Source organism: Pseudophryne corroboree, chromosome 1 (assembly GCF_028390025.1).
Source record: "Pseudophryne corroboree isolate aPseCor3 chromosome 1, aPseCor3.hap2, whole genome shotgun sequence".
NCBI lineage: Eukaryota > Metazoa > Chordata > Amphibia > Anura > Myobatrachidae > Pseudophryne > Pseudophryne corroboree.
Genome location: NC_086444.1, coordinates 1,135,034,960 through 1,135,056,292, shown reverse-complemented (window position 1 = coordinate 1,135,056,292; position 21,333 = coordinate 1,135,034,960). Strand labels below are relative to the sequence as shown.

The window sequence follows — 21,333 nt, the reverse complement described above, 5'->3', positions numbered from 1 at the left end:
CTCGGCAAAGTTGTAAAGCCGAGACCCCTCGGGCAGCCGCCCAAGAAGAGCCCACCTTCCTCGTGGAATGGGCTTTGACTGATTTAGGATGCGGCAGTCCAGCCGCAGAATGTGCAAGTTGAATCGTGCAACAGATCCAGCGAGCAATAGTCTGCTTAGAAGCAGGAGCACCCAGCTTGTTGGGTGCATGCAGGATAAACAGCGAGTCAGTTTTTCTGACTCTAGCGGTCCTGGAAACAAAGATTTTCAGGGCCCGGACTACATCCAGCAGCTTGGAAGCCTCCAAGTCCCGAGTACCCGCAGGCACCACAATAGGTTGGTTCAAATGAAACGCTGATACCACCTTAGGGAGAAATTGGGGACGAGTCCTCAATTCTGCCCTGTCCATATGGAAGATCAGATAGGGGCTCTTACATGACAAAGCCGCCAATTCTGACACACGCCTAGCCGAAGCCAAGGCCAAAAGCATGACCACTTTCTACGTGAGATATCTCAACTCCATGGTCTGAAGTGGCTCAAACCAATGTGATTTTAGGAAATCCAACACAACGTTGAGATCCCAAGGTGCCACTGGAGGCACAAAAGGGGGCTGAATATGCAGCACTCCCTTAACAAACGTCTGAACTTCAGGCAGTGAAGCCAGTTCTTTTTGAAAGAAAATAGACAGGGCCGAAATCTGGACTTTAATGGATCCCAATTTTAGGCCCATAGTCACTCCTGACTGTAGGAAGTGCAGAAATCGACCCAGCTGAAATTCTTCTGTGGGGGCCTTCATAGCCTCACACAAAGCAACATATTTTCGCCATATGCGGTGATAATGTTTTGCCGTCACATCCTTCCTAGCTTTTATCAGCGTAGGAATGACTTCAACCGGAATGCCCTTTTCCATCAGGATCCGGCGTTCAACCGCCATGCCGTCAAACGCAGACGCGGTAAGTCTTGGAACAGACAGGGCCCCTGCTGTAGCAGGTCCTGTCGGAGCGGCAGAGGCCATGGGTCCTCTGAGATCATTTCTTGTAGTTCCGGGTACCAAGTCCTTCTTGGCCAATCCGGAACGATGAGTATAGTTCTTACTCCTCTCTTTCTTATTATCCTCAGTACCTTTGGTATGAGGGGAAGAGGAGGGAACACATAAACCGACTGGTACACCCATAGTGTCACTAGAGCGTCCACAGCTATCGCCTGAGGGTCCCTTGACCTGGCGCAATATCTTTTTAGCTTTTTGTTGAGGCGGGACGCCATCATGTCCACCTGTGGCCTTCTCCAACGATTTACAATCAGCTGGAAGACTTCTGGATGAAGTCCCCACTCTCCCGGGTGGAGGTCGTGCCTGCTGAGGAAGTCTGCTTCCCAGTTGTCCACTCCCGGAATGAACACTGCTGACAGTGCTATCACGTGATTTTCCGCCCATCTGAGAATCCTTGTGGCTTCTGCCATCGCCATCCTGCTTCTTGTGCAGCCCTGTCGGGTTTACATGGGCGACCGCCGTGATGTTGTCTGACTGAATCAGCACCGGCTGGTTTTGAAGCAGGGGTCTTTCCTGACTTAGGGCATTGTAAATGGCCCTTAGTTCCAGAATATTTATGTGTAGGGAAGCTTCCTGACTCGACCATTGTCCTTGGAAGTTTCTTCCCTGAGTGACTGCCCCCCAACCTCGGAGGATTGCATCCGTGGTCACCAGGACCCAGTCCTGTATGCCGAATCTGCGGCCCTCGAGAAGATGAGCACTCTGCAGCCACCACAGCAGAGACACCCTGGCCCTCGGGGACAGGGTGATCAGCCGATGCATCTGAAGATGCGATCCGGACCACTTGTCTAACAGATCCCACTGAAAGATCCGTGCATGGAACCTGCCGAATGGAATTGCCTCGTAAGAAGCTACCATCTTTCCCAGGACTCGCGTGTAGTGATGCACAGACACCTGTTTTGGTTTTAGGAGGTCTCTGACCAGAGATGACAACTCCTTGGCCTTCTCCTCCGGGTGAAACACCTTCTTCTGTTCTGTGTCCAGAATCATACCCAGGAACAGCAGACGCGTCGTAGGAACCAGCTGCGACTTCGGGATATTCAGAAACCAGCCGTGCCGTTGTAGCACTTCCTGAGATAGTGCTACTCCGACCAACAACTGCTCCCTGGACCTCGCCTCTATAAGGAGATCGTCCAAGTACGGGATAATTATAACTCCCTTCTTTCGAAGGAGTATCATCATTTCGGCCATTACTTTGGTAAATACCCTCGGTGCCATGGACAGACCAAACGGCAACGTCTGGAATTGGTAATGGCAGTCCTGTACCACAAAACGGAGGTACACCTGGTGAGGTGGGTAAATGGGGACATGTAGGTAAGCATCCTTGATGTCCAGTGATACCATGTAATCCCCCTCTTCCAGGCTTGCAATAACCGCCCTGAGCGATTTCATTTTGAACTTGAACTTCCTTATATAAAAGTGTTCAAGGATTTCAAATTTAGAATGGGTCTCACCGAACCGTTTGGTTTCGGTACCACAAACATTGTGGAATAGTCCCTGTTGCAGGAGGGGAACTTTGATTATCACTTGCTGGAGGTACAGCTTGTGAATTGCCGCCAGTACTATCTCCCTGTCCTGGGGAGTAGCTGGCAAGGCTGATTTGAGGTAACGGCGAGGGGGAGACGTCTCGAATTCCAGCTTGTATCCCTGAGATACCACTTGCAGAACCCAGAGATCCACCTGTGAACGAACCCACTGGTCGCTGAAGTTCAGGAGACGGGCCCCCACCGCACCTGGCTCCACATGTGGAGCCCCAGCGTCATGCGGTGGACTTAGTGGAAGCAGGGGAGGATTTTTGTTCTTGGGAACTGGCTGTATGGTGCAGCTTTTTTCCTCTACCCCTGCCTCTGGGCAGAAAGGACGCGCCTCTAACCCGCTTGCCTTTCTGAGGACGAAAGGACTGTACTTGATAATACGGTGCTTTCTTAGGCTGTGAGGGAACCTGAGGTAAAAAAGTCGACTTCCCAGCTGTTGCTGTGGATACGAGGTCCGAAAGACCGTCCCCAAACAATTCCTCACCCTTATAAAGGCAAAATTTTCATGTGCCTTTTAGAATCAGCATCACCTGTCCACTGCCGAGTCCATAATACTCTCCTGGCAGAAATGGACATCGCATTAATTCTAGATGCCAGCCGGCAAATGTCCCTCTGTGCATCTCTCATATATAAGACTACGTCTTTAATATGCTCTATGGTTAGCAATATTGTGTCCCTGTCAAGGGAATCAATGTTATCAGACAGGGAATCAGACCACGCTGCTGCAGCACTACACATCCATGCTGAAGCAATAGCAGGTCTCAGTATAGTACCTGAGTGTGTATACACAGACTTCAGGATAGCCTCCTGCTTTCTATCTGCAGGCTCCTTTAAGGCGGCCGTATCCTGAGACGGCAGTGCCACCTTTTTTGATAAGCGTGTGAGCGCCTTGTCCACCTTAGGGGATGTCTCCCAACGTAACCTATCCGTTGGCGGGAAAGGGTACGCCATTAGTAACCGCTTAGAAATTACTAGTTTCTTATCTGGGGAACCCCACGCTTCTTCACACAATTCATTTAACTCATCAGATGGGGGAAAAGTCACTGGCTGCTTTTTCTCCCCAAACATAAAACCCTTTTTTGTGGTAACCGGGTTAATGTCAGAAATGTGCAACACATTTTTCATTGCCGTAATCATGCATCGGATGGCCCTAGTGGATTGTATATTTGTCTCATCCTCGTCGACACTGGAGTCAGACTCCGTGTCGACATCTGTGTCTGCCATCTGAGGTAGCGGCCGTTTTTGAGGCCCTGACGGCCTCTGAGATGCCTGGGCAGGCGCGGGCTGAGATGCCGGCTGTCCCAAAGCTGCGTCATCGAACCTTTTATGCAAGGAGTTGACACTGTCGGTTAATACCTTCCACATATCCATCCACTCAGGTGTCGGCCCAGCAGGGGGCGACATCACACTTATCGGCACCTGCTCCGCCTCCACGTAAGCGTCCTCATCAAACATGTCGACACAGCCGTACCGACACACCGCACACACACACACACACACACACACACACAGGGAATGCTCTGACTGAGGACAGGACCCCACAAAGTCCTTTGGGGAGACAGAGCACACACCAGAGCGCTATATAATAGAGGGATAGACACTATACACAAAGTGAATTTTCCCCCTATAGCTGCTTATATCACAATTTGCGCCTAAATTTATGTGCCCCCCCTCTCTTTTTTACCCTTTCTGTAGTGTATACTGCAGGGGAGAGCCTGGGGAGCGTCCTTCCAGCGGAGCTGTGAAGAGAAAATGGCGCTGGCTGTGCTGAGGGAGATAGCCCCGCCCCTTCAACGGCGGGCTTCTCCCGCTTTTTATATCGTTAATGGCGGGGGTTTCTGCACATATACAGTGTTAAACACTGTATTATGTGCTTTTTATTGCCAAAAGGTATATTAATTGCAGCCCAGGGCCCCCCCCCTCCCAGCGCCCTACACCCACCAGTGACCGGAGCGTGTGGTGTGCTGTGGGAGCAATGGCGCACAGCTGCAGTGCTGTGCGCTACCTTATTGAAGACCGAAGTCTTCAGCCGCCGATTTCCTCCGGTTTCTTCCGTCTTCTGGCTTTCCAGGGGGGACGGCGGCGCGGCTCCGAGAACGGACGATCGAGGTCGGGCCCTGTGTTCGATCCCTCTGGAGCTAATGGTGTCCAGTAGCCTAGAAGCACAAGCTAGCTGCAAGCAGGTAGGTTTGCTTCTCTCCCCTAAGTCCCTCGTAGCAGTGAGTCTGTTGCCAGCAGATCTCACTGAAAATAAAAAACCTAACAAATACTTTCTTTTCTAGTAAGCTCAGGAGAGCCCCTAGAGTGCATCCAGCTCTGGCCGGGCACAGATTCTAACTGAGGTCTGGAGGAGGGGCATAGAGGGAGGAGCCAGTGCACACCAGATGTAGTACCTAATCTTTTCTTTAAAGAAGTGCCCAGTCTCCTGCGGAGCCCGTCTATTCCCCATGGTCCTTACGGAGTACCCAGCATCCACTAGGACGTCAGAGAAATATATATATATTTCTTTTAAAGTTCTTTAACAGCTAACCTTATTATATGTGTACAATTTGAGTTTTTAACAAAGATTATTTTAGCAGTTGAGGTAGAGTCAAACACGCAACTCTGCGATCAATACAGAATAGGAGAATGGATTACGGGAGGTGTAATGGAGTTTGACTCTTCCCAAGTCCATACCTGCCCAAACACTTTCTGGTAGATAATATGCCAGATATAGCTTGTTTTCAACATAGGATGAAGGAAGATGATCCTTCCAATTCTTAGCTAGAAGAAATGTAATTGGCCTTCGTTAGATGCCCGAAACCAGCTTTTTAGAATAGTAAAGACAACCCCCCCCCCCCCCCTGTAAATCCTTTTCTCGTAGTCCTTAAGGGATACTGGGGTTCACTTTGTACGATGGGTATAGATCGGGTCCAAAGGAGCCAGTGCACTTTAAATTTCTTCAACTGGGTGTGCTGGCTCCTCCCCTCTATGTCCCCTCCTACAGCCACTATAGGTAAAACTGTGCCGAAGCAGAATGGACATACTTGAGAGAAGGAACATAACAGTGAGTCATGAGAATCATACACCAGCACACCAACATAAAACAACCAGCAACGGCTGGTAACAGCAACAGCTGAACATGTAAACTTCTTGAAAAGAAAAAATCTGCAGACACGTCAACGCACTGAAGCGGGCGCCCAGTATCCCTTATTGTCTACGAGAAAAGGATTTACCAGTAGGTATTAAAATCCTATTTTCTCTAACATCCATAAGGGATACTGGGGTTCACGTAGTAGGATGGGGACGTCCCAAAGCTTCCAGAACGGGCGGGAACGTGCAGAGACTTCTGCAGCACCGCCTGCCCAAACCTGGGTATCAAACCTGTAGAACTTTGCAAAGGTGTTCTTCCCTGACCAGGTAGCAGCTCGGCATAGTTGCAAGGCAGAGACTCCATGGGCAGCCACCCAGGAAGACCCCACCGATCTTGTACAGTGGGCCTTTAGAGACTGTGGAACCAGTAAAGCTGCCAACACATATGCCTGTTGGATAGTAAGCCCATGCCAATGAGCAATGGACTGCTTAGAAGCAGGGCAACCCTTTTTCTGCGCATCATATAGCACAAACAAGGAATCAGTCTTTCTGATCCGAGCCGTCCTCTTGATATAGATCTTCAAGGCTCGCACATCATCCAATGCCTACGGAGGAGCAGAAGTGCCAGAACTTGACGGAACCACAATAGGTTGATTCAAGTGGAATGCAGAGACAGCCTTCGGCAGGAACTGCTGCCTAGTGCTGAGATCCACTTTGTCCTCGTAAAAGATCAAGTAGGGACTTTTACATGATAGGGGCCCCAGTTCTGAAACACGCCTAGCAGAAGCCAGGGCCAACATCATCATAGTCTTCCACGTGAGGTACTTGTCTTCTACCGTGATCAGAGGTTCACACCAGGAGGACTGTATAAATTCCAACACTACATTCAAATCCCAGGGTGCCATGGCCAGCACAAAAGGAGGTTGTATGTGAAGTACCCCTTGCAAGAAGGTCTGAACTTCTGGCAACATTGCCAGTTTCTTCTGGAAGAAAATGGAGAGCGCTGAAATCTGGACCTTAATGGAACCAAGACGTAAGCCCTTATCCACACTAGCCTGCAGGAAACGTCTCAAGTGGAACTCCGCAGGCGGATATGTGCGTTCCTCCCACCAAGAGACATATCTTCTTCAGAGATGATGATAGTGTTTTGACGTCAGTTTTCCTGGCCTGCTCCATGGTAACAATAACCTTTTTGGAAAGGCCTTTGTGAGCTAGGATGTTCAGCTCAACCTCCATGCTGTCAAACAAAGTCGCCGTAGGTCCGGGTAGACGAACGGTCCTTGTTGAAGATCTTCTCATTGGCAGAGGCCAAGGGTCTTCAACGGACATGTCCAGAAGATCCGCGTACCACGCCCTCCAAGGCCAATCTAGGGCAATCAGAACTGCCTGAACTCCTCCATTCCCGATTCGCTTTAGCACCCTTGGGAGCAATGTCTGCATGCCGGTGGCCGGGATCCCGGCGCTGGTGTGCTGGCCACCGGGAACCTGGCCGACGGCAAACCATACTATACCCAGTGCATCTACTGCCCTTAAGCAATACCAGTGAAGCTTCTTGCATGTCTATTTGTGGGCAGCCCCACCAGTCGATGATCTGCTGAAACACCTGATGGTGGAGACCCCACTCTCCCAGGTGGAGATTACGACCACTCAGGAAGTTCGCTTCCCAGTTGTCCACTCCCAGAATGAAGATGGCAGACATTGCTCTTGCATTTCTTTTTGCCCAGAGAAGTATCTGACACTTCTCGCATGCAGGCTCTGCTTTTTGTCCTTCCTTGTCAATTAATGTAAGCCACCGCCGTGGCGTTGTCCGACTGAACCTGGATCACTTGATACGCGAGTAGAGGAAAGGCCTGAAGCAGAGCATTGTAGATCGCCCGAAGTTCCAGAATGTTGATCGTAAGTAGGCCGCTTTGTGGGCTGACCACCTGCCCTGGAACTGAGCCCCTTGGGTGACAGCTCCCCATCCTCTCAGACTCGCATCTGTCGTGAGGAGGATCCAATCCTGAATCTCGAAACTTTGACCTTCCAGTAGGTTTGATGACTGTAGCCACCACAGGAGAGAAATCCTGTCCTAAGGTTACAGCTGTATTATCCGGTGCATCTGAAGATGTGAGCCGGACCACTTGCTCAGCAGATCCAAATTAAATGTTCTGGCATGGAACCTTCCGTACTGGCTACCATTTTCCCCAACAATCTTATACAAAGATGGATGGATATTCGAGTAAGCCGTAGAACCATTTGGACCGTCTCCTGGAGTGTTTTCGCTTTGTCCTCTGGGAGGAACACTTCTTGAGCCACAGTATCCAGAAACATTCCCCAGGAACAGGAGCCAGAGTTGGCTCCAGGTGGGACTTCTGTAAATTGAGGATCCACCCATGGTGTGACAGAAGCTAAATAGTGCAGTCTATATGGAGCAATAAAATCTCCCTGGATCTCGCTTTTATCAAGAGATCATCCAGATAAGGTACAATATTGACCCCCTGGACCCGGAACATCATCTCCGCCATCACCTTCGTGAAACCCCTCGGAGCTGTGGACAGGCCGAAGGGTAGCGCCTGGAACTGGTAGCGATCGTTCAGCAGGGCAAAACGCAAGTAAGCCTGGTGAAGTGGCCAAATCGGGATATGGAGATAGGCGTCCTTTATATCCAGCGAGACCATGAACTCCCGTTCTTCCAGACCTGCAATCACTGCTCGCAAGGATTCCATCTTGAACTTGATAACCTTTAGGTAAGGGTTCAAGGATTTTAGATTCAGAATGGGCCTTACCGAACCGAACCGTTTCGGTACCACGGACAGGTTGATTAGTAAACCTTTCCCCGTTGTTGTAGTAGCACTGGAACAATGACTGGATCAACTTTAGGATGGCCTGTTGCACATCCTCCAAAGCTGGTAAGCTTGATTTGAAATATCGTTGGGGAGGAGTGTTGTCGAACTCCAGCTTGTAGCCCTGAGAAATTAGGTCCTTTACCCAGATGCAGCTGAAGTGATGCAGTCGAGCTCCCACCTCGAGATCCCCTTGGGGTGGGTGGGCACAGTCATGCTGAGGCCTTAGTGGAAGCTGAACTGGTGCTCGGTTCCTGAGAACCTGCGGCGGCTGATTTTCTTGTTTTACCTTTGGTGCCACTAGTCGCAGTGGAGGCACCTCTGGCTCTAGATCTAAATTTGTTAATCTGAAAGGACTGAATAGACGGCCCCGGGTAGGAACGTCTAGCCGGCGGGGCCCTAGAGGGGAGAAACGTGGATTTCCCAGCAGTAACCTTAGAAACCCACGTATCCAACTCAACCCCGAAAAGCCACTCTCCTGAGAAGGAGAGGGACTCCACTCTGCGCTTGGAATCTGCGTCAGCTATCCATTAACGCAGCCATAGGGCACTGCGCGCCGACACTGCCATGGCAGTAGTCCTAGTGTTAAGAACGCCTATTTCCTTGAATCACACAGGACACGTGCAGTGTCTTGGATGTGTTTTATGAGGGTTACCGTAGTAACCAGGGGCATATCCCACGCAAGGCCCTCTTGAATTTGAGTAGCCCATGTATGAATGGCATGTGTCATCCAGCAACCCGCAAGCACGGGTCTTTGTGCTACGCCAGCCGCTGTGTAAATAGACTTTAGAGTAGTCTCTATTTTCCTATCCCCAGGGTCCTTTACGGTAAAGGAGCCCAGAGCTGGTAGTACCACTTTCTTAGAGAGGCGGGAGACGTCCACGGCTGGGGTTTCTTCCCACGGTTTCCTACCTTCTGGGGCAAATGGGAAAGTGTGCAAAAACCGTTTTGTCACCTGATATTTTTCATCAGGAGTTTTCCAGGCTTGCTTAAACATGTCATCTAATTCCGATTCAGTGAAAGTGACGTTTTTCCGGTGATCAGAAAAAACGACTGATGTCCTGCAGCGTCTTCTAAAGGGATTTTTAACACATCTCTGATAGCCAGCATGAGGGGCTCAATACCCTGTGCAGAAGCTGAATCCTCCCTTAGCAGGATCCTATTCCTCCCCCTCCTCCTGTACCTCTTCTTCAGAATCTGAGAGTAAATCAGGAAGCCCACCTTTATGTGGTCCTGAGCTAGGGAGGGGGGGTTGTTTATCATCTGCCTTTGCAGCTAGGTCTGCAACAGCCTGCTGCAGCTGTTGTGTCTTCTGAGTATTTGCAGTGAGCTGAGAGGACATATTTGCCATCATAGCTTTTATGGCACCGAGCCAGGATGGCTCCTGACCCTCCCAACCACTCTCCTCACTAACTTGGGAGGACTGACTGCATTGTTCACATGATAGGGAACCAGCCATAGAGGGAGAGAATCTGGTGTGAAATACACTGCATAATTGGTGTTTTACCATGATTACAGTTGACAACGCACACACACGTATTACAATAGCAAGCCTGCCTTACTGTATGTGAGGCGGAGACATAGAATGAGAGAGGAACAGCACACCCAAGCTTGTCAGACTCCGTGAGACTGCAAGATAGATTTTAATGATTTTAATATATATATATATATATATATATATATATCTCTATCTATCTATCACACACATATATCTGTGTGTGTGTGTGTGTGTGTATGAACACCATAGTTTCAGGACACAATAGTGTACAATAGCATCTCTCCCCCTATTTACACCCATGCATTGAGTGCCTGGAGGAGCTGTGTGTCCTTGTTTCTGCAGCTGTAAGCAGAGGAAGGCAACAAAACGCTGCTGGTCCCGCTCTGAGGAAGCTCTGCCCCCTGTGATGGCAGCGGAGTTATGTAGCTATTTATACTGGCAAAGACTCCTATTCTGTGTAAAACATCACATGAATGCTAGTTCTTCACCACCGCCACAGAGGATTCCGTACGCCGACCCCTGCGTAGCGCCATACCAAGTACCGGGGAAACCCCCTAGCGGGGCTCCCGGTTTGGATTCACCACTCTTCTCACCTTCAGGCTATGTTAGGGGTGTACAGCACGCTGCGATTGCGTTCGCCAAAGCGCAATGCCCTGCGGTACCAACAACCTCTCAGGACGGTGGTCCTGCAGCGGGGAAGCGGCTCTGATGCCTTAAGAGGCCGGTAGAATGTGCAAGTTGAATCGTGCAACAGATCCAGCGAGCAATAGTCTGCTTAGAAACAGGAGCACCCAGCTTGTTGGGTGCATGCAGGATAAACAGCGAGTCAGTTTTTCTGACTCTAGCTGTCCTGGAAACAAAGATTTTCAGGGCCCGGACTACATCCAGCAGCTTGGAAGCCTCCAAGTCCCGAGTACCCGCAGGCACCACAATAGGTTGGTTCAAATGAAACACTGATACCACCTTTGGGAGAAATTGGGGACGAGTCCTCAATTCTGCCCTGACCATATGGAAAATCAGATATGGGCTTTTACAGGACAAAGCCGCCAATTCTGACACACGCCTAGCTGAGGCCAAGGCCAACAGCATGACTACCTTCCACGTGAGATACTTCAACTCCACGGTCTGAAGTGGCTCAAACCAAAGTGATTTTAGGAAATCCAACACTACGTTGAGATCCCAAGGTGCCACTGGAGGCACAAAAGGGGGCTACATATGCAGCACTCCCTTAACAAACGTCTGAACTTCAGGCAGCGTCTTTCCTAGCCTTTATCAGCGTAGGAATCACTTCATCTGGAACGCCCTTTTCCGTTAGGATCCGGCGTTCAACCGCCAAGCCGTCAAACGCAGCCGCGGTAAGTCTTGGAACAGACAGGGCCCCTGCAGTAACAGGTCCTGTCTGAGAGGCAGAGGCCATGGGTCCTCTGAGATCATTACTTGTAGTTCTGGGTACCAAGTTCTTCTTGGCCAATCCGGAACTATGAGTATAGTTCTTACTCCTCTCTTTCTTACTATCCTCAGTACCTTGGGTATGAGAGGAAGAGGAGGGAACACATAAACCGAATGGTACACCCACGGTGTCACTAGTGCGTCCACAGCTATCGCCTGATGGTCTCTTGACCTGGCGCAATACTTTTTTAGCTTTTTGTTGAGGCGGGACGCCATCATGTCCACCTGTGGCCGTTCCCAACGGTTTACAATCTGCGTGAAGACTTCTGGATGAAGTCCCCACTCTCCCGGGTGGAGGTCGTGCCTGCTGAGGAAGTCTGCTTCTCAGTTGTCCACTCCCGGAATGAACACCGCTAACAGTGCTAGCACGTGATTCTCCGCCCATCGGAGAATCCTTGTGGCTTCTGCCATTGCCATCCTGCTTCTTGTGCCGCCCTGTCGGTTTACATGGGCGACCGCCGTGATGTTGTCTGACTGAATCAGCACAGGTTGGTCTTGAAGAAGGGGTTCCACTTGACTTAGGGCATTGTAAATGGCCCTTAGTTCCAGAATATTTATGTGTAGGGAAGTCTCCTGACTCGACCACTGTCCTTGGAAGTTTCTTCCCTGAGTGACTGCCCCCCAACCTCGGAGGCTTGCATCCGTGGTCACCAGAACCCAGTCCTGAATGCCGAATCTGCGGCCCTCGAGAAGATGAGCACTCTGCAGCCACCACAGCAGAGACACCCTGGCCCTCGGGGACAGGGTGATCAGCCGAAGCATCTGAAGATGCGATCCGGACCACTTGTCTAACAGATCCCACTGAAAGTTCCTTGCTTGGAACCTGCCGAAGGGAATTGCTTCGTAAGAAGCTACCATCTTTCCCAGGACTCGCGTGCAGTGATGCACCGACACCCGTTTTGGTTTCAGGAGGTCTCTGACCAGAGATGACAACTCCTTGGCCTTCTCCTCCGGGAGAAACACCTTCTTCTGTTCTGTGTCCAGAATCATGCCCAAGAACAGCAGACGCGTCGTAGGAATCAGCTGCGACTTTGGGATATTCAGAATCCAGCCGTGCTGTTGCAGCACTTCCCGAGATAGTGCTACTCCGACTAACAACTGCTCCTTGGACCTTGCCTTTATAAGGAGATCGTCCAAGTACGGGATAATTATAACTCCCTTCTTTCGAAGGAGCATCATCATTTCGGCCATTACCTTGGTAAATACCCTCGGTGCCGTGGACAGACCAAACGGCAACGTCTGGAATTGGTAATGGCAGTCCTGTACCACAAACCCGAGGTACTCCTGGTGAGGTGGGTAAATGGGGACATGTAGGTAAGCATCCTTGATGTCCCGTGACACCATAAAATCCCCCTCTTCCAGGCTTGCAATAACCGCCCTGAGCGATTCCATTTTGAACTTGAACTTCCTTATATAAAAGTGTTCAAGGATTTCAAATTTAGAATGGGTCTCACCGAACCGTCTGGTTTCGGTACCACAAACATTGTGGAATAGTAACCCCGTCCCCGTTGAAGGAGGGGAACTTTGATTATCACCTGCTGAAGGTACAGCTTGTGAATTGCCGCCAGTACTACCTCCCTTTCCTTGGGAGGAGCTGGCAAGGCTGATTTGAGGTAACAGCGAGGGGGAAACGCCTCGAACTTCAGCTTGTATCCTTGAGATACCACTTGTAGAACCCAGAGATCCACCTGTGAGCGAACCCACTAGTCGCTGAAGTTCCGGAGACGGGCCCCCACCGCACCTGGTTCCACCTGTGGAGCCCCAGCGTCATGTGGACGTAGTGGAAGCAGGGGAGGATTTTTGTTCCTGGGAACTGGCTGTCTGGTGCAGCTTTTTCCCTCTACCCCTGCCTCTGGGCAGAAAGGACGCGCCTCTGACCCGCTTGCCTTTCTGAGGCCGAAAGGACTGTACTTGATAATACGGTGCTTTCTTAGGCTGTGAGGGAACCTGAGGTAAAAAAGTCGACTTCCCAGCTGTTGCTGTGGATACGAGGTCCGAGAGACCGTCCCCAAACAATTCCTCACCTTTATAAGGCAAAACTTCCATGTGCCTTTTAGAATCAGCATCACCTGTCCACTGCCGAGTCCATAATACTCTCCTGGCAGAAATGGACATTGCATTAATTCTAGATGCCAGCCGGCAAATGTCCCTCTGTGCATCCCTCATATATAAGACTACGTCTTTAATATGCTCTATGGTTAGCAAAATAGTATCCCTGTCAAGGGAATCAATGTTATCTGACAGGGTATCAGACCATGCTGCTGCAGCACTACACATCCATGCTGAAGCAATAGCAGGTCTCAGTATAGTACCTGAGTGTGTATACACAGACTTCAGGATAGCCTCCTGCTTTCTATCTGCAGGCTCCTTTAAGGCAGCCGTATCCTGAGACGGCAGTGCCACCTTTTTTGATAAGCGTGTGAGCGCCTTGTCCACCCTAGGGGATGTTTCCCAACGCAACCTGTCCGTTGGCGGGAAAGGGTACGCCATTAGTAACCTCTTAGAAATCACTAATTTCTTATCTAGGGAACACTACGCTTCTTCACACAATTCATTTAACTCATCAGATGGGGGAAAAGTCACTGGCTGCTTTTTCTCCCCAAACATAATACCCTTTTTTGTGGTAACCGGGTTAATGTCAGAAATGTGCAACACATTTTTCATTGCCGTAATCATGCATCGGATGGCCCTTGTGGATTGTACATTTGTCTCATCCTCGTCTACACTGGAGTCAGACTCCGTGTCGACATCTGTGTCTGCCATCTGAGGTAGCGGGCGTTTTTGAGCCCCTGATGGCCTCTGAGACGCCTGGGCAGGCGCGGGCTGAGATGCCGGCTGTCCCAAAGCTGTTACGTCATCGAACCTTTTATGCAAGGAGTTGACACTGTCGGTTAATACCTTCCACATATCCTTCCACTCTGCTGTCGGCCCCGCAGGGGGCGACATCACACTTATCGGCTCCTGCTCCGCCTCCACGTAAGCGTCCTCATCAAACATGTCGACACAGCCGTACCGACACACCGCACACACACACAGGGAATGCTCTGACTGAGGACAGGACCCCACAAAGTCCTTTGAGGAGACAGAGAGAGAGTATGCCAGCACACACCAGAGCGCTATATAAGAGGGATTTACACTAAACAAAGTGAATTTTCCACCAGTAGCTGCTTATATCACCTTTTGCGCCTAAATTTATGTGCCCGCCCTCTCTTTACCCTTCTCGTAGTGTATACTGCAGGGGAGAGCCTGGGGAGCGTCCTTCCAGCGGAGCTGTGAAGAGAAAATGGCGCTGGCTGTGCTGAGGAAGATAGCCCCGCCCCTTCAGCGGCGGGCTTCTCCCGCTTTAATAATATTTATGGCGGGGGATTAGGCACATATACAGTTTATAATTGTATTATGTGCATTTTGCCAAAAAGGTATACATATTGCAGCCCAGGGCGCCCCCCCCCCCAGCGCCCTGCACCCACCAGTGACCGGAGCGTGTGGTGTGCTGTGGGAGCAATGGCGCACAGCTGCAGTGCTGTGCGCTACCTTATTGAAGACCGGAGTCTTCAGCCACCGATTTTCTCCTGGATCTTCCGTCTTCTGGCTCTGCAAGGGGGACGGCGGCGCGGCTCCGGGAACGGACGATCGAGGTCGGGCCCTGTGTTCGATCCCTCTGGAGCTAATGGTGTCCAGTAGCTTTAGAAGCACAAGCTAGCTGCAAGCAGGTAGGTTCACTTCTCTCCCCTCAGTCCCTCGTAGCAGTGAGTCTGTTGCCAGCAGATCTCACTGAAAATAAAAAGCCTAACAAATACTTTCTTTTCTAGTAAGCTCAGGAGAGCCCACTAGGTGCATCCAGCTCTGGCCGGGCACAGATTTTAACTGAGGTCTGGAGGAGGGGCATAGAGGGAGGAGCCAGTGCACACCAGATATAGTACCTAATCTTTCTTTTAAGAGTGCCCAGTCTCCTGCGGAGCCAGTCTATTCCCCATGGTCCTTACGGAGTACCCAGCATCCACTAGGACGTCAGAGAAACATAGCTCTCCAGGTTCCTCCATTCATGGTCCTATAATGGGACTTACAGCTCCAGAAATGCTGGAGTGCTACAGACTGTCTAAGCCTGCCAGGGAACATGCATCTCATTAGGCCTGCAGACAACACCCTGACTATCACATGACAGTTATTTGGCTGAATGTTAAAGCTATAAATGGTGTTAACCATTTCAAGAAAGAGAAAAGGAACAAAGCATACCAGGACAATCATCTGACCCGGATACTATACACAGTATATAATGAGGAGGCATCAAGGAGTGACAGGGTTGGCTCTCCTTGATGACAGGGTTGCAGCACACGAAACTTGGATGTTTAGTTTTTTTTATTGTGTGGCTACGTGGCACGCATGTCACAGCATTACATAGGCAGAAGCCTTGCATATACAGATGTGTCCACATACTCTATTGCTGCAGTCGCATCAAACATCCCTACTCAGCGCACCAGACCCTGAGCAACTTGGCTTGCACAGAGTATTTTTCGGTAGAATGGTTAACTTAGTCCCATTCAACAAACAGCTCCACTAGCCTACAGTGATTCATTCAATATTGAACACCTGTATATCTGCGTGCGACAGAGTCTGTATATGAAGTGCTACAGTGCAAAGACTTTTTTTTCCCTTAAAGTTCCGTTGTATTTCATATACAGATTCACTCAGTCACACACATACATAAGTGGCCAATAAAAAAAATGAATCAGTGCTGTCTGATTACAATTAAAAAGCACACTTGAGAAAAAGACGCTATACTGCTTGGAGTGGCTCACTCGCGCTGCATGTCATATAGAGGCTAGGAGGTACAAGAACACATCTGTACACCTGCTGGCGCACTTTAAAAATGTCACCTGTGAATGCAGATCTATAGGTATGCAGCAACCAATCAGTACACTGTTTTCAAGTAAAAAAAATAAAAAATAAAATAAAAAAAAGTAATGTTCATGGAACACTTTTGTGGACACCTGTGTGTCGTTTATTTGTGTAGGTACAGTAACAATTTCGTAACCTTTCATGAGCAAAAAAATGCCAGTTATTCAGAACCTAGAAATAGAGAGTATAATAAAAATTGGCACAACTCCTCTGTCCTCAGTCAGGGCATAGGTGCCTTATATATCAAATCGGTGCTTCTTCTCATAGCACAGGTTCCAGATGAGGAACAATGTAATACTATGGGGGGTATGAGTTGTGTGTCCAGGCAACGCTATGCAGCACAAGGGAGTGATCCCTTTATTCTAATTAGGTCTCGTGAGAATTATGAAAGACAACAGGCTATGAGTACTAGAAGTCTCTGCCCTATATATTTAGTAAGTTAAGACTGAGAAAATTACCATCTTTACAACAGTGTCCCTTTCTGTCCATCAGCATGCAAAGACGAGAACACACACATAATATGCTGCAGTACCAGCCCCTGGGAAAACCACTCACTTCATCAGAAGCTGAAAGCAGACACTGAACTGCAGCCTGTTTCTTCATTTCCTCCATAGAGAGATCAGAGCTCTTTCTCTTGCCTTTTCCCCACTTCTTGCAAGCTCCCTTTTCCCAGCCCAAAAAGATGTCATTTTCCTGCAATATGGAATAGAAGTTTTTAGTATAAAAAAAAAAAATAAGACATATTACAGTCCCTAAAGTATGAAGACTTTGTGTGAGAGGTGGGGGGGGGGGGGGGGGGATAGATTTGGACACTTTTGTCTTTAAACAAAACAATGATTAGAACCACACAATAGAATTCTGCATCATCATTAACTGCTATGTCTGCAATAATGGTAATGGTGACAGAGGCAGACCTTTCCATGTCAAAACCAGAACTAACCAGGTATAACAAAAACAAAATGGGAACACGAGGATGTAACAAAAGTATAATTCATACCTGTTCCTGAAGGTCATAGTCATAGCTGTCATGCAGCAGTAGACTTAAGACGTATCTAGTGTAAATCATGGCATCAATGCCACATTTCTCCAGCTCTTGACCCAGCCAAGTCTGGACTGGGTCTAAAGCACGAAGCATCGACATTTCGTAGACAGAAACAGGGCCAGGAAACGAGCTTAAGGTGCCTTCCGATGGTAAGCCATCCACAACTGTACAGATAGGGCGCATGAATCTAGGTAGTTGGCATTCCTAGAACATGAAGCATTTTTGTAAGGATGTTCCTTTAGAAGGTGGAGAGGATCTTCATTCCAGTAATCTGGGGAAACGCTTTAATATCAGGAAGATCATTTATCATTGCTGACATTTAGTCTTCAAGAGACTTCTTATTCCTCAGGCACAACTGAAGAAATACATCTTTAGATAAGGAGATTTGATCTCTTTACTATTCACATTGATAGAAGAATAACCTCTATGACAGAACCTAAAAGGGGAAAAAAAAAAAAAAAAAAACATTTATAAAATTACCCAGATATGCGACCGCATTTCTCATTAAACATCCAAATTAAAGCTCCCGATAAATTTACAAAACTTTCCATGGGACAGTTCTACTTTTAAGGGATATGGAAGTTACGCGCCCTACACACTGGTAGATATTTAAGAACGATATGGACAATAATGTTAAAATATTAACGACATATCGTTAACCAATGAACAATGTGCGTCCCTGCAGACGTTCATCGTTGGTCTATCATTGCAAGCCAATTTGGACGATATAGATGTTTGCAATGTCAAATCGTTCATACAAATCGTTCAGTGGGGCCGATTCAATTCAGCAACAGTTCAATAGCGCCGGGAATTAGCTCCCGACCTATTCAATTCAGCTAAAGTTAAGTCGGAAAATGCCCGTTCTCGCGGACTTAACAGGTTCTTTTGTCGGGCGAACGAGCATTCTCAGACTTAACTACCCACGGCGATGCCGATTCCTGACAGAATCAGCCTCATGTCGGCCGCTCTTTTGTCGGTTTTCTTCTCTCACCCCCCCGGGGGTGAGAGAAGAATTCCCGACAATTGAGGGTAACTAGTCGCTGTATTGAATAGCAACGGGAGCTAATTCCCGGCGCTATTCAACTGTTGCTGAATTGAATCGACCCCATTGCGTATTCAAAAAAACTTTTATTGTTCATATCGCACAGTGTGTAGGGCTCTTAGATTAGCTATGCACAAATCTGTGAAAAGGATTTTCACTGAATGATGGCAAACTTTACATGTGTAAATGATCACATTTGTTAGACTCTAAGGATCTCACAACTATGCAATACGTCTTAAGAAGCCACAGGCCGCACATCCAATCAGTATATTGATTTAGCTAAGCTTCAATACATTTGTAAAAATAGCTGCAAGGTTCTAGCGGGTTATCCTGGAAGAAAACATTGCTTGTTAGTGCTCACATCAGAAAGAAATGATACTTTCTACCATGGTAACAGGAAAGGTACGTAGGCGGAACCTTAAGGCTAATTGGATTTTTCTTCTTTAATAGTGCTCTATTCAATTAAGCGCGCTGGAGCTCCTGGAGCTATGCAATTCAGCGTGCTGTTATGGTGGAGAATGTCTGTCCTTGTGCCTTAAACATGGTGTTTCGTTGCAAGAACTGGCATTCTTCGACTTATGTGCCTGATGCGATGCTGTTTCCGCTACGCTAAGGGCAGAAAACAGCATTGTGCCCGTAGTTTTGTCGGATTTCTCCGCTGTGGTGCGAGTAGAAATCCTATTGTCGGGCATAACATCACACTGAATTGAACTAATCACATAGAAAAACTTACAACACTTTTCAAACCTGTATGCAGTCTAACAATTACAAATCGCAAGGTAAAATAAAAATGTCCAGTGCGGAAATAGTGGCCAAACGCCATTTTCCACTGAGCTGAAGTGAGAATTCACTGCCGTTCTAAGCTCAAATAAGATGTACCCTTAAGGCAGTACGGATGGTGTAATGGTTAGCATTACTGCCTCACAGCACTGAGTTCATGGGTTCTATTTCCACCACGGCCATGTGTGGAGTTTATATTTTCTCCCCATACTTGAGAGGGTTTCCTCTGGATACTCCTGCTTCCTCCCACAATCCAAAAATATACTGATAGGTCAATTGGATCCCAACAAAAAATTAACCCTAGTATGAATGTACACGTGGTAGGGAATATAGATTGTCAGCTCCACTGGGGCATGGACCGTTGTGAATGGCCAAATATTCTCTGTAAAGCGCTGCGGAATGTGTGTGGGCTATAAAAATAACTGGTAATAAATAAATAAGGCTCCAACAAACAAGCATGGTCAAAGATCAGTGATTTCTGCTGATGTGAACAATCCGACTATTAGGCACTTTGACAATATTACATACGAAGTGCTGCTAGCTTTATTTTTTATTTTTTTCCACTCTTCCATGAGTGAGGATTAAAACATTAGATTTCCAGTCAGCAAGGTTTGGATTTTTATCAAAATAGGGCTGGCAAAAAAATAAAATGACGCTGGTAGTGTAATACAACACAAATAGGGTTCATACACACACACACACATATATATATATATATATATATATATACACATATATATATATTTATTTGTGTTTAACAAGGAATGCCGTTTAATGATAAGCATATTGTTCCAGTATGCAGTCCCAAAATACAGTCAGGTCCCCCCACTTCCGCAGTTTAACTTAAAAGAGCTGTAATGGGCCCTACACATCCTGTCAGGTACCTCGGCGGCACATCGCAGTAAGGGGGTTGACTGACGGGGGGAGTGAAGAAACTTCACTCTCCTCCCCCCCGCCCCCCCCCCAGTCACCCGGCTCCATAGCAATGCATGCTAATATGGATGAGATTGTCCATATTGAACTGCATGCATAAGCGACCCGGCACCGGCGACGAGGCCGCGCATCGTTCATCGTTGGTGCCTACACACTGAACGATATGAACGAGTTCTCGTTCATTAATGAACGAGAACGTTCATATAGTTTAGTGGTATCGGCAAGTGTGTGGAGCCCTTACGATTTCCAGCAATTAGAGATTGCAAGCAAAGGCTTGTGATCTGCTATTCCAACACTCAAAGCTAGACTTAATTCCTGGCAAAAACAAACATGGTGCTGTGTCTACTGCAATACCTGTGCCTACAAGTATTCATCAGCTGCAATTGTTCCTAGCTAAAGCATTTCCACCAAAGAGGAAGCAGTGGTAAGGACATGATGCAACTGCTAGCCCACTGTTTTGGGTTACCATGGTGACCACAAGATGCCACAGCCCAGTATTAACATGACTTATGAACTGACTTTGGGTCTATGTACTAAGCTGAGAGAATAAGTGGATGGAGATGATGTACAGCCAACAGGCTCCTGTCAATTTTCAAACACAGCCTGTTAGGACATGATTGGCTGGTATTTTATCTCTGTCCGAGTCTTAGCACATAGGCCCAAATGTACTAAGCTTTAAAAAGTGAAGACGTATAAAGAGTGATAAATGACCAGCCAAAAAGACCATTAGGTGCCGATTGGCTGATCATTTATCAGTCTTTATCCTTCTCCACTTCATCACTTTTTCAGGTTTAATACATATGGGCCATAGACGCCCATTTACCAAAGCTAATTATTTCAGTACATTAAATTTGTGATGAGATATCAAATAATAAATTGTGGGGAATCCAACATTAACATTTTTCTTTTATTAGCATTGTTTTAAAGAATGTATTATACTACTAATGAAGGGAAAATCGAGTGTAAACAGTCAGATCGCATACTGTTATGGGTGTACCTGGTGCTCATGATAAGGGGGCATGTCAAATTGGACCAATGAACTACTATTTCGTATTACAGGTTGAGTCTCCCTTATCCAAAATGCTTGGGACCAGAGGTATTTTGGATATGGGATTTTTCCGTATTTTGGAATAATTGCATACCATAATGAGATATCATGGTGATGGGCCTAAATCTAAGCACAGAATGCATTTATGTACCATATAGACCTTATACACACAGCCTGAAGGTCATT

At 47.9% G+C, this 21,333-nt stretch overlaps 1 protein-coding gene across 2 annotated transcripts in view; it reads right to left on the bottom strand.

Annotated features, from left to right (window-relative positions):
- Nucleotides 1–21,333, bottom strand: part of KIAA0232 (KIAA0232 ortholog) — a 138,171-nt gene that overhangs the window by 39,907 nt on the left and 76,931 nt on the right. For both annotated transcript variants that reach the window (XM_063923693.1, XM_063923684.1), the window contains exons 2-3: nt 17,300–17,780; nt 16,858–16,995 (exon numbers count right to left, since the gene is read on the bottom strand). In XM_063923693.1, coding sequence (XP_063779763.1) covers nt 16,858–16,995; nt 17,300–17,527 — 366 coding nt within the window. In that variant the 5' untranslated portion in view covers nt 17,528–17,780. The remainder of the gene's footprint in view (nt 1–16,857; nt 16,996–17,299; nt 17,781–21,333) is intronic.